The sequence below is a fragment of the Callithrix jacchus genome, chromosome 1, assembly GCF_049354715.1.
Source record: "Callithrix jacchus isolate 240 chromosome 1, calJac240_pri, whole genome shotgun sequence".
Classification (NCBI taxonomy): domain Eukaryota; kingdom Metazoa; phylum Chordata; class Mammalia; order Primates; family Cebidae; genus Callithrix; species Callithrix jacchus.
Genome location: NC_133502.1, coordinates 174,126,033 through 174,143,281, shown reverse-complemented (window position 1 = coordinate 174,143,281; position 17,249 = coordinate 174,126,033). Strand labels below are relative to the sequence as shown.

The 17,249-nt window shown below is 41.1% G+C and overlaps 1 protein-coding gene across 36 annotated transcripts in view; it reads left to right on the top strand.

The window, feature by feature from the left end:
• MAPKAP1 (MAPK associated protein 1) overlaps positions 1-17,249 on the top strand; it is a 264,752-nt gene that overhangs the window by 147,253 nt on the left and 100,250 nt on the right. For 29 of the 36 annotated variants that reach the window (XM_078327210.1, XM_078327198.1, XM_078327232.1 and 26 more), the window contains one exon: positions 964-1,140. The exons of the other annotated variants lie outside the window; for them this stretch is intronic. In XM_078327210.1, coding sequence (XP_078183336.1) covers positions 964-1,140 — 177 coding nt within the window. The remainder of the gene's footprint in view (positions 1-963; positions 1,141-17,249) is intronic. 36 annotated transcript variants of the gene reach the window in all.

Here is a 17,249-nt window from a genome sequence, read left to right as displayed (position 1 = left end):
ACTTTGTTAAGAGTATATGGTGTTTGAAGTCAGATCCTTGTACCAACTGAATTAGATACTCTTTAGAGAAGGGAGGAACTGTATGTATTTTCTTGGTTACGTTGAGAATTTCTCCTGATCTAGAGCACAGATACATATTTTTTAATTTTAATTTTATTTTTCTGAGACAGGATCTTGCTCTGTTGCCCAGGCTGGAGTGCAGTAGCACCATCATAGCTCACTGCAGCCTCAACCCCATGGGCTCAAGTGATCCTCCCACCTCAGCCTCCTGGGTAGCTGGAACTACAGGTGTGCACCACCACATCTAGCTAATTTTTGTATTTTTAGCAGAGATGGAGTTTCGCCATGTTGCCCAGCTAGTCTCGAACTCCTGGGATCAAGTGATCTGCCTGCCTCAAACTCCCAAAGTGCTGGGATTATAGGCATAAGCCACTGTATCTAGCCAGATATTTTCTTAATCCTAACCATAAGTCAGAAGCCTCTGACCCCTGCCTTCCCTGTGGCCAAATAATCTTTCCCCCTTTATAGTTTTGTTTATATCTGTTATATATATAAAACATAAAAAATGTAAAATATATATATATTTTACATTTGTATTGTAACTAATGTAGTGCTTATTACTTTTTCTCTCTACTATGCTGTAAGCTGCTTTTAGGGCTGATACTAAATCTCACCTTTGATCTAGGAGATTAGATTATTTGTCATAGCTACATTAGGGTTCAGTGAATGTTGCAAGAATAGAGTAGTATGAAGACCCTCCTTTCACATCATTTTTCTCCCCTTTGCATTGCCATGTGTATTCCCCCTATCAAATGAAGTAGGATTTGGGGTTTCTTACTGTATCACCAGGGTTGGGGTAAAGAAAATCCGTCTCTTCAGTTTGCTTGCTCTACATCATACCCTCTGGTCTTCTTGTCCCTTCCCTACTCTGGTATTCACTCACCTTTTTGGTTTTCCTTTCAGTGACAATGTCAGTGCCTACTGCCTGCATATTGCTGAGGATGATGGGGAGGTGGACACGGATTTCCCCCCACTGGATTCCAATGAGCCCATTCATAAGTTTGGCTTCAGTACTTTGGCCTTGGTTGAAAAGTACTCATCTCCTGGTCTGACATCCAAAGAGTCACTCTTTGTTCGAATGTGAGTACTGACTCTGTTATTTCTCTCAGTATCTCATCCCAGCCTTCTTGCATTTTGAATCTGATTTTGGTTTTGTTCATCAAATAAATGATATTTGGCATCTGGAGAGTCCACTGGTAATAATGATAACTTCCAGAGAGATGTTAAGGACAGCATTCCCATTGTATTTCATGCCTGCACCTAGGCTACACAGAGTGCTTTGCAATGGCACATTGTGTAAAGCAGATCTCTGAACAGCATGTCTAGAGCCAGGCCTCTGGCTGGAAACACTGGTGCACTTGAAGCCTGTGAACCAAACTTCTGGGTTTGCCACCTTCTCTGTGAGGAATACACACTCAATAAAATGCGCATTGTGGCCACTTCTCTCTTGCGACTTAAAATACTTTCTCTCCAACTTTGTTCAGACCAAATTTGATCTTTGCTGTCAGTTGCCTGTCAGTTTTAGACTGAGCATGTCTTAAATTTTTTTTGTGCCTTTCTGAGAAAAGCATGTGTAAATGCATAAAATAAAATCCACTGGAATATGGAAGTATTCTGTTAAAGTTACCAGATTATTGAACAAATTCATGATATAGTAATATGTGCGACTTTACTAGTAGGTTAAACAAGATCCAGCTGCATACCTAACAGTAACTCCTGAAGCCTTTTGTTTCAAAGCGGTGATGAGTATAAATGGTTCTTGAGAAATCTGCAACAGCTGTAATGTGCTGTGGTGTCAGCTGTGATTTCTCTTCATGACAGTCACTGGCATTGCTGAGTCTACTGTGATTCTACTTATAATTCAAGGAAATGCAAAATATCAGAAGTTAGTGAAAATTAAAATGTAGTTTTTGTCCATTCAAGTCTAGAGAGCTCCTGAGTTTTATCCACATGTCCCAGCTGTTAACAGAAAACCTGCTGCATTTGGACTTTTCTCTCAAACCTAAGCTTTTTTTAACCTAGGCCTCAGCAGTCCTTCTGGCCATCTCCTGGGAACAATAGCGATCCCTTTGGCACCCCCTGCTGTTAGTAACCAGCAAATTCACTGTTCAAAAGAGGGATTGCTTTAGAAGACATTGTCTCTCTAAACATACTGCCTTTGTTTGAGATTGTTACAGAAAATAGGGTTGTGCTACATATAATATATGAGTGTTTTGAGTCTTTCTACCCTTGAGCAAAGAAAGAATACCTGAGTGCCTGGGGTTAAGCAGGGGAGTGGGCCCTCAGGCTTTCTTGGTGGCCGTTTCATCTGTAATACAAGGTCAAATTTGGGATATATGACAGCAGAGTTTCCTGCTTTTTTATTTCAGAGATACTAAAATAACTTTTTAAAATATTTAAAATAATGGAAAAGTTAGCCAATGAGGCTTCCATCTTAATATAAGTATTTTAATCTTGTATAATAACAATATCATGTGTATATATTATACAGTTTCACTTGTAGCATACATATATTTTGTGTTATTTTTACTTAACATTAAATTAGGCTGGACACAGTGGCTCGTGCCTGTAATCCCAACACTTTGGAAGGCCAAGGCAGGCAGATCATTTGAGGTCAGGAGTTCAAAACCAGCCTGGCCAATGTGGTGAAACAAAAATCAGCTGGGCACAGTGGTGGGCACCTGTAATCCCAGCTACTCAGGAGGCTGAGGCAGGAGAATCACTTGAACCCGGGAGGTAGAGGTTGCAGTAAGCCAAGATTGCACCATTGCACTTTAGCCTGGGCAACAGACCAAGACTCTGTCTCAAAAATAAATAAATAAATAATAAATGTTTCAGTATTTGTTCTTAATTCCTACACTCTATATTTATTGCGTGTTAGAGATCTAGACAGAGACAGCACTACCCTCATGGAGCTTTTTCTAGTGGTAGGATAGTTGTCAAATAATTAAAATGTAACAAGCAGTATAAAAGAAAAGTGTATGGGTTACAGTGGAAGCCGATCACAGAATATTTAGATTGCTTCCTTGTGTGGTCTTAATAAGTAATTTGATGATGAGAGTCATTATCTATATACCTTTTATTCTGTTGAACAACTTCCTTAGAATTTTGCCCTGTAAGTAGGATTATTGGTCAGAGAGTAGAAACATCTTTAGACTCACTTTTTATTGACAACCCTCTGAGAGATGTCCTAAGTTATAATGCTACCAACAGAATTTCTTAAATCATTTTTTATAGTTTTACCATTACAAGTTATTAGAAGTTTTTTTTCTACTTTAAAAAATGTACACAGTGGCATTTCAATAGTTTTTACTTGTACTTTTATTGATTATTAATATAATGATTAGAACTTTTTCTACATAAATATTAACACATGATCATAGCAGTCTTTTGAACCAAAAGTCCTTTTTTAAAGCAAGAGGCTTTAAATCACCGAGTTTTCAATAGAGTGGAGTGGGGTAGGATTCATATGCCTTTCCAGGAGGGGCATCTAAGACTACCCAGTGTCTCGCTATGAACCCTGCCTTCTGGAGAGTAGGAGGAGGGAGAAGGCAGAGAGTAACAACTGTTTTAAACTTAATACTTTTTTTTTCTCCAGAATTACTCCCATCCCTGTGTTCCTACTACCTGACACATACATAGCCCAGTCAATCCTTTTTATGTTTTAAAATTCAAGAGCATTTATTTGATGTGTCTGGAGTGTTTCTGAAAACATGAGGTAAAGTGAAATCTTTATATGTGAGCATTAAGAACAAAAGTGTCAATAAATTTTCTTTTTCTCAGTTGTCTGGTGAAATAGTACAGATTACTGACCGTTTGCCTTTTGTGTATTTTCTTGGTTCAGCAACCTCTTATTCACCTTTCTGGTCTATATTCTAAGTTACTAAAGCTTCTCCTGCAAATGCAGAACAAAGCAGACCTTCAGGAGTCTCCAGGGATGTGTCTAAAGTTTCAGAGAAGGAAATCCCAATAAAATAAATAGAGCTATAACAACAACAACTCCTCCTCCTCCTCCTCCTCCTCCTCCTCCTCATTTCTCCCCTTTCCTCCTTGTATTTGTCTCCTACTAGAGGAGGGGCAAGAAGTAGCTGGGAAGACACTGAGCTGATACAGAAAGAGGGAAGAAAGTTTGACAATAGGGAGTGAACCAATACTTACTAAGAGCCAACGATGCATATGCAATCTCACTTAATCCCCAAATAGCCCTGTTTTTATGACCAACTTAGAGATGTGGAAACTGAGGCTGAGCAATATTGTTCTTAGGCCTGGATTTGACCCCATCCCTACTTTAAAGTCCATGTTCTTTCCAACCCCCTGCTGAGAGGTTGAGGCTGTGGAATCTGGTGTTGGTTTAACCTGTGAATCTCACTGTCTTAAGGCTGACATTCAGCCACTGCTATAGAGCAGTAGGTGAGAGCATGGTAGGCTCTGGAGCCAGACCACTTGGATGCTGATCCTAACCTTACCCTTACTAGTGTGTGTGATCCTGGATGAATGTTTAACTTTTCTGTGGCTCAGTGAAATGGAGATAATAATACCTACCTCACAGATCAGTTATGAGGCTTTGACGAATTAATAGATCTAAAGCACTTAGAACAGTGTTTAGCATATGTAGCATCATCTTAGTGTTAGCAACTGTTACTGTCACTATTAACAAACAACCCTTCGAGAGCAAGAACTGAGTTATCTGTGCCCACAATACCCACCATCACTCCATTACTATGATAGATCTGCCACACGTATTACTTGAATTGGTGACTGAGTAGATCTCTTTGCCACTTCTACATTTTTCTTCTCCTACGTTCTGTTTTATAGCAGGGGAGGGGCAGTGTTTAGGTGGATGTTACCCAGTTGGACTGAAAAAGCTGAATTGTTATAACTTTCAGTGAACACGGGCAATGGATAAACATTGAGGATCTACCGACTTTCAAATGAGTCCTCTCATGAGCACACATCCTCTAAGTTACTAACAAGATCATTAACTCCTTGAAGACTAGGAAGGTGCGGTCTTATTGTCTCTGTATCCTTAGCACCCAACGCACAGCTTCATGGAGAAGGAATGACTGAATCTTGAGGGGTCTGTGGGCTGCCAGGAGGACACTCAAGCCAGCACTTTGTCCCACCTTACTTTCTGAGACCTCTTCCTGTCTTTTACACCTGTTCCTGCCTTTTGAATGCCAGGAAACCCAGGTCACCTTCTGACCTTCAGAGGCTCTCACACCACCTATTCTGGGGGCTCCAGGATCATCTTTCCTTCTAAGTGAGGCAGCACAGACTTTGAATTCAGGCAAACCTGGGTTCAAATTTCAGCTTCACTAGTATCTTACTACATGCATGACCTTAGCCAATTTTACTTACCTTTGTTAAGTCTTAGTTTCTTCATCTGCAAAATGTGGATAATAGTAACTAACTCATGGAATTGTCATGAGGGAGTTTCTTAAATGTAAGTTATATACAGAACTCTTTTAAAGGGAAATAAATTCTCCTAAAGTCTCAATGCTTATCCAAATGAGTTGTTAAATAATACTACTTGGATACATACAAATATAAAGTTCTATAATGTTTAGCTATAAATTCAATGTTTTTACACAACCAAAACAAAATTACAAAATAAATACAGATAAACTATAACATTAATAAAATACAAACTAACGACTTTAACAGATGATGTTTTGCTGAAATTAAACATTGCTGATGTTGGGTTTGAGTGTTAAATGTTTTACTTGTCAACTTCAGCCTTTTGATTTTCATATGAGACATCATGATTAACATATTATCCTTTTAAACAGTGTATTTTTAACTACTAGTCCATTATTTTAGTGGGCCAGTTGAATTGTGTCCCCTCACACAAACATACGAATTTTAAATGTTCTTTACTAGCAAATGCTTGTTTTGGTTTTTTTTGGCAACAGCGTCTTGCTCTGTGGCCTAGTCTGGAGTGCAGTGAGGCAGTCATGGCTCACTGTCATCCCAAACTTCTGGGCTCAAGGGATCCTCCTGCCTCAGCCTTCCAAGTAGCTGGAACTACAGGCACATGCCACCATGCCCAACTGATTTTATTTTTACTAGAGACAAGGTTGTGCTGTGTTGCCCAGGCAGGTCCTGAACTCCTAAGCTCAAGTAGTCCTCCTGCCTCGGCCTCCCAAAGTGTTAGGATTACAGATGTGAGCCACTTCTGGCCTAGAAAACTCTACTTTGTGTTTGGCCCATCATGCTTTCTGTTAGTATGACCAGTTTGTGGTGGTTTGCTGAGGACTCTCCCTGTTTCAAAACCAGAAGTTCTATATCCATGAGTACCCCCTGGCACTCACCTCCCAGCCCTTCCTCCATTCTGGGTAAACCAGATTGGTCACTCTACTAATCTGTTGCTTGCTGTATACATAAGTGGGCTCTGCCTGGCTGATACTTGTACATAGTGTGATTTGGCACCAAACAGCACAGATTTTTCAGAGACCAGCAAGACTGTTCATAGAGATCCTTGTGCCCACTGAATTCTCTCACTCTATTCAGCAAACAAGTTCTGTACTTAGCTTGCAGTAATGCCATTTGACTTTTACTAAACTTTTTAGTGATGTCAAATAACTCTAGCTGCTTATTATTAAATAATACAATTGTTTATTAATAGTGACGAGAACATAACCCACCAAATCCCACCACCTTATCCTAGGGTTGGCAAACTTTTTTTTTTTTTTTTTAATTTTGACCCAGGGTATTGCTCTGTCACCCAGGCTGGAGTGTAGTGACATCATCTTGGCTTACTGCAACCTCTGCCTCCCATGTTCAAGCAGTCCTCCAACCTCAGCCTCCGCAGTAGCTGGGACTATAGGCATGCGCCACCATGCCCAACTAATTTTTGTATTTTTTGTAGAGACAGAGTTTGACTGTGTTGCCCAGGCTGGTCTCAAACTCCTGGATTCAAGTGATCTACTCACCTCAGCTTCCCAAAGTGCTTGGATTACAAGCTTCAGCCACCACTTCCGGCCCAGCACACTTTTGCTGCAAAGGGTCAGATAGTAAATATTTTAGGCTATGGGCCATAGAGTGTAACTCAGCGTTGCCATTGTAATGTGTGAGAATAGCTATAGACTACATAGACAAATGGGCATGGGGTAGGTTTGTTGGTCAAATTCCAGCTTTTCCCAATAAGTTTCCTTCTTTCTTTTTTCTTTCTCCCTTTCTTCCTTTTTTCCTCTCTCCCTCCCTCCCTCCCTCTCTCTTCTTCTCCTTCCCTCCCTCTTCTCCCTCCCTCCTATCCTCCTTCCCTCCATCCCTTTCCCTTCCTTCCCTTTCCTTTCCTTCTTTCCTCCCTCCCTCCTTCCCTCTCTCTCCCTCACCCCCCTACTCTCTCTCCCCCACTTCTCTCCCTCTCTCTCCCTCTCCCCCTCTTTCCCCCCCATCTCTCCCTCTCCCTCATCACCCAGGCTGGAGTGCAATGGTGTGATCTTGGCTTACTGCAACCTCCACCTCCCCAGCTCAAGCAATTCTTCTGCCTCAGCCTCTCAAGTGCTGGGATTACAGGCATCTGCCACTGTGACCAGCTAGTTTTTGTACCTCAGGTGATCCACCTGCCTTGGCCTCCCAAAATGCTGGGATTACAGGCATGAGCCACCACACCTGGCTTAATAATTTTTTTTTCACATTTGTCTAACGTGGGCTGGTGGGAGGCTCTCTCAGGTGTATCTCCTCTAGGCAGTGGCTCAGGGTTCCCCCAGTGGGTTGAAAATGGGGAACATGGAAGATGAGGATTGAGGAGGGGCCTACATCTATATCTGTATCTCATACACCCCACACACACACACAGTGACATGCATAAAATATGTGGTGACACATATAATTTTGCTTTCACTTCAAAGAAAAGCATATATAGATATATATCTATACATCCATATCATATCATACATATATTGATATGTGTGGATAATACATCTATATATGCTTTTCATTAGACTAAAATCAAAATTGTTTTTAATTAAAAAAATCTTTTAGAGACAGTATCTCGCTATTCTGCCTAAGCTGGACTGGAACTCTTGAGTTCAAACAGTTCTCCTGAGTAGCTGGAACTAGATGTTCCCATCACCATGAAAAACCAGATTTTTAAATTCTGAAACTTAGTCTGTAAATTCATCTGTGATTCCTGGGGGCTCTTGAACCTCAGGAAATGCTGCTGTGATGATTAATGTTAGCTGAGACTCTTGTATATAGGAAGTGTTACATAGTTGCTATTGTTATTTCTATCAGAGATTCTCAGTGGGAATAATTCACACAAAGGTGAGAATGGGGTTTAACCTTCCTTTGAGTTTTTTTTATTATATAATTAATATGTGTCCATTGTAGCAAAATTGGGAAATAGATCTGTTTCTGCATTTAAAATAAATTTTTAAATTTGTCTTCATTCCATCATGCAAAGATAGTGAATTATGTTTTATAATTATTTATATTTTTAAAAGAGGAACTAATTAACTTATTAATAAATGAATTTCTCATTGGACAAATGTTCCATGGAGAGCAGGTGAAATTGGATGTCTTCTGATGTTCTTACTAAATCAGGACTATATCTAGAGCCCTTGGGCCCCAGGAAACCCCTGGATGTAGCTTGTTGTTTGGAGAAGGAGAATGGATTATTCTAACAACTTGCAAATTAGGAGCCTGCTAGTGGAAACTGCCTCTTTTAGCAAATCTACAAGTGGATTCCTAAGCTATCCATAGTTGCTGATTGATTTTGGACAGAGCAAATATGTCTGTAAAAGCGAATCCCTAATTTGCTGACTACTTTGAGCCTAAGCAGAAAAGATGTTTGGATATCAGGAGTGTCAGAGAGGAGAAGTAGAGAGTGGGAGGAATGGGAAGGTTTTTGGCTGGCCCTTAAAACCAGATAAAGAGCTGGAGCTCAGATAGTGCCCAGCGTCTCGAGAAATGCTTCTTGCCGGTAGTGACCAAGCCAAAGGCTACTGTTCCTTTAGACAAAGTAGAACAAGGGAGAAGGAGATCTTGAGTGGGCTAAGTGCCTCTGAAGGTTAGGGACCTGCCTTGTTCATCTCCTTCTCCCATTCCCAACACAGGCCTAATTTAGTCAGAATTTGTGAGACCGAATTGAGTTCAGAAGTGACAGTGACAAAAACAACTGTGGTAATATCATTACCTTGTATGTGTTAACATTAAGGTTTCATGCCAGGACTTTACTCTGGAGTGGGAAAGAAGGGCTTTAAAGGAGAAAAACAAAAGTCAAGGCCAATAAAATGGTCAGAATCTCCTTAGGTTAGAAGTCAGAGCAGTTAAACTGCCTCCTCTGTATATGTGTTTTCCTTTAAATGTTTGGTATTATTAGAGGAACATGAGGTAGGAACAGTTCTATCCAAGAGCTGTTTGCATTAAGGGGTTGTCAGGTAACAGTGGAGGGTCTTAGCCCAGAAGCTGGACTGCCTTGGCTTCTATTGGCTCTGCAGAAAGGGAAAGGTGAGCTGCTTTTTAAAAGAGGTGTTTCCTAGGTTCATTCATGCTTTTTATTGTCTGCAGGCTTTTCAGAAGAGTGGGGTGCTTTAGTTTATCACCTTCTTGATGATAAATCCACGGTATATTCCAACTGACCATACCTTTATTAAAGGGTGCCATTAGCTTGAAGTCATTCCTTCTGTTATATGCTATTGCCTTGTGGTCTAGAGAATGAAAAAAAATGGGGGTTGGGGGGGTGAGGAGAACATTTTCACACATTCATTCAGTTTCATGCCTCCAGTAGATGCTATCTCATTTATTTCTTTTTTTAATCATTTATTTCTTTTTTATTATATTTTAAAATTGGCCACAACCCATCAGTAAAATTTCTTATACACAATTCACTTTTATAATATGTAAGCTGAGAATCAGAGACAGGTAGTTACTAACTCAAGGCCGTATTGTTTGGTAAGAGGCAGAGCTAAAATAGAATAAGGAATAAAAGAAGATGCTTGTGTTCTTTGTAACCAGGCCTGACAATATGGGTATAAATTATCCTGGTTATTTATTGTTTGCTTGAGTCATAGAGGACCAACTGTGTGTTGTTTCATTTCATTCTGTTGTATTAGCAAACATTTTCATTGTCCAGATTGTCCTCGTGTGTGGAAATGTAACATATGCAGCCTGTTTAATTTTGTATTTGTAAATCTGACTTGATTTCCTTTTTGGCAACAGCTACTGTCTAGAGAAAAGAAAGGATTTTTCTTTGTGTCTGTTTAAAGTGACAGAAATATTGGAGCAAGTAATAAAGATGGAAAGCATTAATTACACACTTCCAAGAATTTAAAGGTCAGACAAGCTAAATATGTATGTTTTGCTCACTGGAATGTTTTGAAATTGTGCCAGGATTCGCTTTGTTCCTACCATAAAAGCACACATTTTAGATAACCATCAACTCACTTTGTATCTAAAAATTACACCAGATTGTTGCTTTAGTTAATATGTATCTTCAAAGTTGAGAGCTCCCATTTCTGAGCCCATGTGATTGGTTTGGTGATGCTTCCCCCTTTGGCCGTGTTTAGTTACTATGTCTCATTTTGATTTCCTCTGTTCTCCCCTCAGCTTATGTCGGAGTCTGTCAGCTGCTGCTATGTACATGTCAGGCTAGTGACTTGGAATGTTTATTAATACAATGTCAGTCTTGCTGTTGAAAAAACTGTGATGCTTCTCAGAAGGCTGTGATAGAACGAAGCGTTTGATTTCCAGATCCTGTCTGCATTGCATGGTGAATACATTCTTAGATGTTATGCAGTTCACTGACCTGACAGTTATGGAACCCCGCCTGGGACCCCATTTCAGCAGGACATATTTGAACAGAAACAGTTTGCAAAACTTTACACACTTAAACTCCTGCCAAGGCAAACTGTTAGCCACTTGAGTTTGTTATAAATACCCAGTGGCAGTGGTTGGAAGTAGCCCACGGTGTGTTTTATATTCTGAACGGAATGTGAATGTCTTTGCGGTTATATAGAGTAGTAAATAATTGAGTTTGATTAGGGAGAGGGACCTCATTATCCCCCACCTGTGCCCAGCTGGAAGGGGAGGGTCGAAATGAAGCCATTAGCTGTCTCTCTTACTGGCATCTCAAAGAGCTCAAATACATCTGTGTCTTATTTTCTTTTCTGGCACAATCAGTCGAGCAAGCTAAGCAGGCATGACCGGATTTGGCAAGTCCCAAGGACTCTGGCAAAGATACACAAGGAGAAGGCGGAGGGCAGTCATTTTGGCTTCTCACTGCCCATTAGTCTAGCGAGTTATGTTTTTGGAAAATGTCTGTTTTGAAAAAGAGTACTTTGTCCAATGTCAAACATTGCATGCTCCCACAATACGCTTTGATCTTAAAAAAAAAATTTGGTCAGTGTAAGGGGAAACAAAATGTGGCATTTACTCTAGTGTAAACTCCTTTTATGGATAAAGTAATACTCAAAGGACTTATTTTAAAGCAGGCATGCTGCAGTTATTACAAGGCTTTCTCTTGCTCATATATTTTCATTTTCTACCTTGAAATGCTAGAGAATGAACATGCATGGAATTGGGCCAGAGCAGATTGGGAACCAGAGTTTGTCTTCATCATTATTATGAACTGGTCAGGACTGGAGGCTCCAGAACTGCTCTTGGCAGCCTTTTCTCACTTCTGCAAACTGAGATTGTGGCTTTTTAAACCATGACATTCTCCAACGTCTTTTTAAAAATCTTGTAGGTCATATGGTTAGTCTAAGAGTGGGAACATTTATAGTCAAACTGAATTTGTTACACTGGAAGTTGAACCTTTTCCACAGATTGGGTCAGTGGTTCCAGTGTGGAAGATGTGTTCTCTGGAAGTCTGTTCTTTCCCTGAGTCCTTAAGACTCTCGTAAGGGGTTAACAAACGCAGACTTTGGAGTCTAGCTGCTCTGGGTTCAAGTTCTGGCTCCTTCGGGACTTATTAGTTGTTTAACTTATTAACTTATTCTGTAACTCCAGACAAATGTCTCAACCTTGCCAAACCTCAATTTTCTCTGTATCAAATGGGACTGATAATAGCACCTACCTTTTCTAGGAGGATTGAACGAAGTAAGGACTCAATAAATACTGACTATTATCATTGTCTTATCATTATATATACTTCATTGTACATATGAAGAAAATGCTTATGGTTATTATATATGAACTGTTTAAGCATTTATCTTTTTTTTTCACCAATGGCTGGCCTATAAGCATTTATTATATGACAGGTTTTATGGTAAGTACTTTAGAAGTATTTTGCCTTCACAACAATCTTACAATTTAAGAATAATTATCACTCTCATTTTGTAGACAAGGAAATGAAGTTAAAGTGATTATGTTGTTACCCATGAAAGCAGAGCTGGGACTCCAAACCAGGTCACTTTATTCTAGAGCTTACTGGGCTCTGCTGCCTCCAGCACTGCCACTGTCTCTCCTACCTTGGTTTAGAGCTAAACAATGACTGTGTTTTTAGTCATCATCCCCACTAGTAAGCCTCCCGGACCCTGTCACCTCTGCATGGCTGGGTTAAGTGCCCTGTCTTTCGACAGCACTCTGAACTTGCCTCCACCTTTGTGACTGTCACACAGAACTGTAATGTTTGTTGGCTTCTTGTCTTTCTCCTCCACTGGACTGTGCAACTTGGGTTAGGGATGATAGTGTTGATTTCTGAATCCAAAACAGGATTTTTAATAGATGAGTGACCTCAGGTAAATTCCCTAATGCCTTCAGCCTCAGTTTCCATAAAATGGGTATAATAATTATGCCTATTTTAGAATGGAATGAGTCAATACAGATTTATTTTAAAAAGCTTAAAACAGCACCTAGCACATAGAAAGTGTTTAATAAATAGTGGTTGCTGTTTTATTATCATTGTTAAGCAGTAGACAACTTGTATTGTGCAAATCAAAAAGTTCTTAATAAATCTTATTGCAATTCTCTACACATCCCGATTTTTAATTTCCATCATCACCATTCAAAGCCAATGAATTAAGTTGAGGTGGAACATACCTGCTTCCGTAGTTAAAACTGTCAGAAAGGAAAGCTGTGAAAACTGAACCCAGAGTGCTCTCCTTGGAGTTTTTGGGAGGTTTTGATGCTTGGGCCATAGACTGCTCACTGGCAGTGCCTGAATGTTGTCACCAAGCTGAACAAATCACACATTTTAATGCCCCTGTGTTACCAAAGACAGGTAATGAGTTTTGAGGATTCCCCACCCCCACCCCAAACAGTCTCTGTTTAGGCAGCAGGGAAGGGGGAGCTGAAATGGGGCCTCTTCTCTTGGGATGATGACTTTGACATGGGAAACAAAAGAGAACTAACGCTGGGAAACTCCCTGTACTGTTGGCCATCATAGTGTGAGGTGCTTGACAGTTCTATAGAAAAGTAGCCTATTCATTTCATGGATGCAGTTGAGGTTCCCACATGTTACAGCAACATCTCCATTAGCCAGGGAACTGGGATTTGGGTCAAAGGGTATTTAACTCCCAGCCTATGCCCTTTCCTCTCCAGTATGCTGCCTTCAAACTTGTGCTCTGGTTCCTAGAGATAGAATCTAAGCTTTTCACATGAAGTCCTGTGTCCCTGTGGGTTCTGTGGCTCCCATCATCTCTTGCTTACTACTTAATACAGAAAGACTGCTTGCCTTGGGTTCATGCTGACATACAAACTTCTCTGGGGTATCTGAATGGCTGTGTGCTGGGACAGAGCTGAACTCCTCAAGTGAGGAGTCTCTTTTTTAAATGCCCATGCATTGTTCAGTGGTTAGGAGACTTGACAGGACCTAACTTTGAATTGATGGAAGCACTCCTGTCAGTGTTTAATCTGCTCCCTGAAGTGGAGTTTCATCCTAGACCCAGCACAGATAGCCAAGGAGCTGTGGGAAGACAGCTGCTTCTTCCCTCCAGTGTCCCTAGAAAGCCCTGCTCTGGGGGAAAACAAGTTGTCTGTCCACAGGGCAAGCAGGAGGAGGAGTGTTTTCTGAGCCGAGACTTTGGGTCTGTGTGTACCCTACCTGTTTATCTGAGGGCTGGTCATCCCGGCACAGGTTCCAACCCAGAGACAGGAGCGCGTGCCACCTGGAAGGCAGATGAGGACCAGGAGCACCCTGCCAGCCCACCACCAACACTCCCGCCAGGATCATTGTCTTCTCAGGTTCAAACCCAGCATCCCACATTAAGTAAAGGCTTTAAAAGATGTATTTCAATAGACTTTTTAGAAAGCCCACAAAAAATCCTGGATATAAAGAAATGAGGCATAAAACCCAGAATGTTTGGAAGTCAAGCTGAAAATTGTGGTGGCAAGTCTCCATCTCCACTTGTTAAATGGGAGCATAACTTAACACTTGCACCTAGACGGAGCCTGAGAACCACTTGCATTCTATGCTCTTACGTTTCAGAAACATATGAGGGTGTTACTCAAAAAACAAAACCCTGCCTATCTCCCCCCCTACAGTGCTGTAGACATGGAACAAGATCCAAAGTTGGCATTCATCTGGAGGGAAAGGAGCGGAGCTTGGGACTGACCTAAGGAAACTCTTATTAGGTCTGCCTGAATGTGCAGCATGCAGGGCAGAACCTCTTTCTCCGTTTAATGTGTACGTTTTTACAGAAATGGAGCCCCAGAGTAAGATACTGCACACTCACGAAGGTCCATTCCAAGGGCCGCGTGTGCCCCTTCCCTTCGCTGTTGTTTTCATTTTCCTCTCATGAACCTTGCTACCCTGGCTTCAGCACGGAGGCTGTAAAGGAAGATGGAGAGCCGAGTTACCTCAGAATGATCACTATCGTTAACATTCACGGGTGGTTCACTTATCATTCCTGACTGCACAGACATGGCAGCCGCTCGGAAGCGTCCGCAGGTGTAGCATGGTGATACATATTACATTGTGCCACAATGGATTTATGTATTCTGTAACAAAAGAAAAGTGTAATGAAAAAATACAGAAGGTAATCCTTTATTCCTCCACCACACAATTTATCAGTAATGCCTGTGGATGATAAGTGCCAGGGATTTCCTCTGCTTGCTTTAACCTTGTCACCCAGGTACATTTTGGTAAAATGACAGAAAAATACAGACTGGGGATTTTCCTTTGCTCAAAAATCTTTTAAAAGGACACTTTTAATTTATGGAAGTTAGTCCAAACACAAGGCTTCCTTTTGAGCTTTTAGTCTGCCTTTGCTGAAAAAGATAAACGTATTGGCTGGAAATAATGCTGTCAGTCAGCAACAGATTAGGAGGGGAACATAAGCAGTTTCTAAGCAGGCTGAAATCTACAGTAGTTCCAGTAGAACCAGGTGGATGGCAGTTCATGAGGTCCAGGCCAGTACTGGTTTGTGAGTACCCAAGAACTTGTGTTCTCTTTTAGGCCCGACTCATCCATCGCACAACATATTGTCACAGATGGAGCGCATACTGACTTCCGAGGAGAAAGCAGGGGAAGGCAAATCTGAACGTGGTTGACTGGCATTTGTTCCAAACACACACTGGCCTAGCGCCAGAGCAAATACCCTCAAGTTTATAAATGCACAAGGCGCTTTACATTTCAGTACTCTTGCCAAAGTATCACTTACTGCATCGCTCCCTAAATATCGTTTTTTAAAAAGAGCTTTTTCTTATTTTGCTTTGATCAGTAAAATAAACTTTTAAAGATTGTTCTGGGATGGGGTCCAGCTTCTGAGGTAAAGAATGGCCGGGACTCAGGCATGATTCAGTAACAGAGTGTTCAGTAAAATTAGCTTGACACTTCTCAGGCCTGCTGTTCAATAGCAAGAACTTGACCAAGTTAAAATGGATGATGGGGCTGGCCAGACCAGTGTCGGCTTTTGCTTTTTAACAAATGAAATGTCAAGGATTAAACAGCAAGCCGTATGGAGAGGAGAGTTGTGGAGATGTCTCTGTATTAGGGAAGCAAATTAGGTCCTTGGGTTTGAAATCGACCCCCATCCCCTATGGAGAGTCAGCCACCTGGTTGGGTCCAACCTAGGCTTAGGGCCCTTCCCAGCCTGTCCTACCACTGGGAAGCTTTTCCAGAGATTAGCTTGGGGCTTGGCTTTTCTTTCAGATTTCTTGTCAATATGAAGTTCTGCCATGTTTTTTGGCCATGTTCCCTTTAGAGATTCTTATGGGGAAATGGGAATGCGACCAAATTCCTTGTGGCAATTCCCATGTTCCATAGTTGGAAACTTGGGTCCCGTTTGTTACATGAGCTACTTGGAATTGGTCTGTTTTGTTTCAGTGCCCAAGCGTAGTGAGTAGGTATTTGTGATACTCGCTATTGCAATTAACAGTCTTGGTGAAGTTATACCTCACACAGGAGATGGGCTTCTGTTTTTAGAGTACTTGTTTGTTAGTGTTTTTTTTCTCGATCTAGATGAAGCCTTTCCCCCAATTTGATTAATTGAAAGCTTACAAGGAGTGTTAGTGTTTTATCTTATAATTACTTGTGTTTCAGCTAATATTATGATTTTCTAGAACCAAGTATATTAAACCATTCCTACTGAAGTGTACAGACTACATTTTAAAAAAAGAAAAAACTGTGGCCAGGCGCAGTGGCTCACACCTGTAATCTCAGCACTTTGGGAGGCTGCAGTGGGTGGATCACAAGGTCAGGAGTTCAAGACCAGCCTGGCCAAGATGGTGAAACCCTGTCTCTACTAAAACTACAAAAACTAGCCAGGCACGGAGGCAGGCGCCTTTAATCCCAGCTACTTGGGAAGCTGAGGCAGGAGAATCACTTGAACCCTGGAGGCGGAGGTTGCAGTGAGCCAAGATCATGCCACTGCACTCCAGCCTGGGCGAGAGTAAGACTCCATCTCAAAAAAAAAATGTGTGCGTATGTATGAATAAATAAATATACATACATACATATATATATATGTTTACTAGCTAGTTAGAGCATTTTATTTTCCTCCTTCTCAATTACTTTGGGGTATTACTCCCCGCTGCCCCTTGCATGACATTTTTCTTTGTCTGGGGCTCCATAAGTTTAGTATGATGGCAGTATCTGCCTGCAGTGACATCTACTGAAACAAGCCAAGTTTTTCAATTGTCAATCCTTGTTGCAGGATTTGTTTTGGAAGCCAACACTAGGAACCCATGGTGCTGCTGACCCACACAGACCGTTCAGGTTCAACTTGGAACAAATTAGAAAAACCTTCCCTAAGCCTGACTGACCCCTCTATCACTTGGAACTGCTCATGCTAGAATGCTTTTAT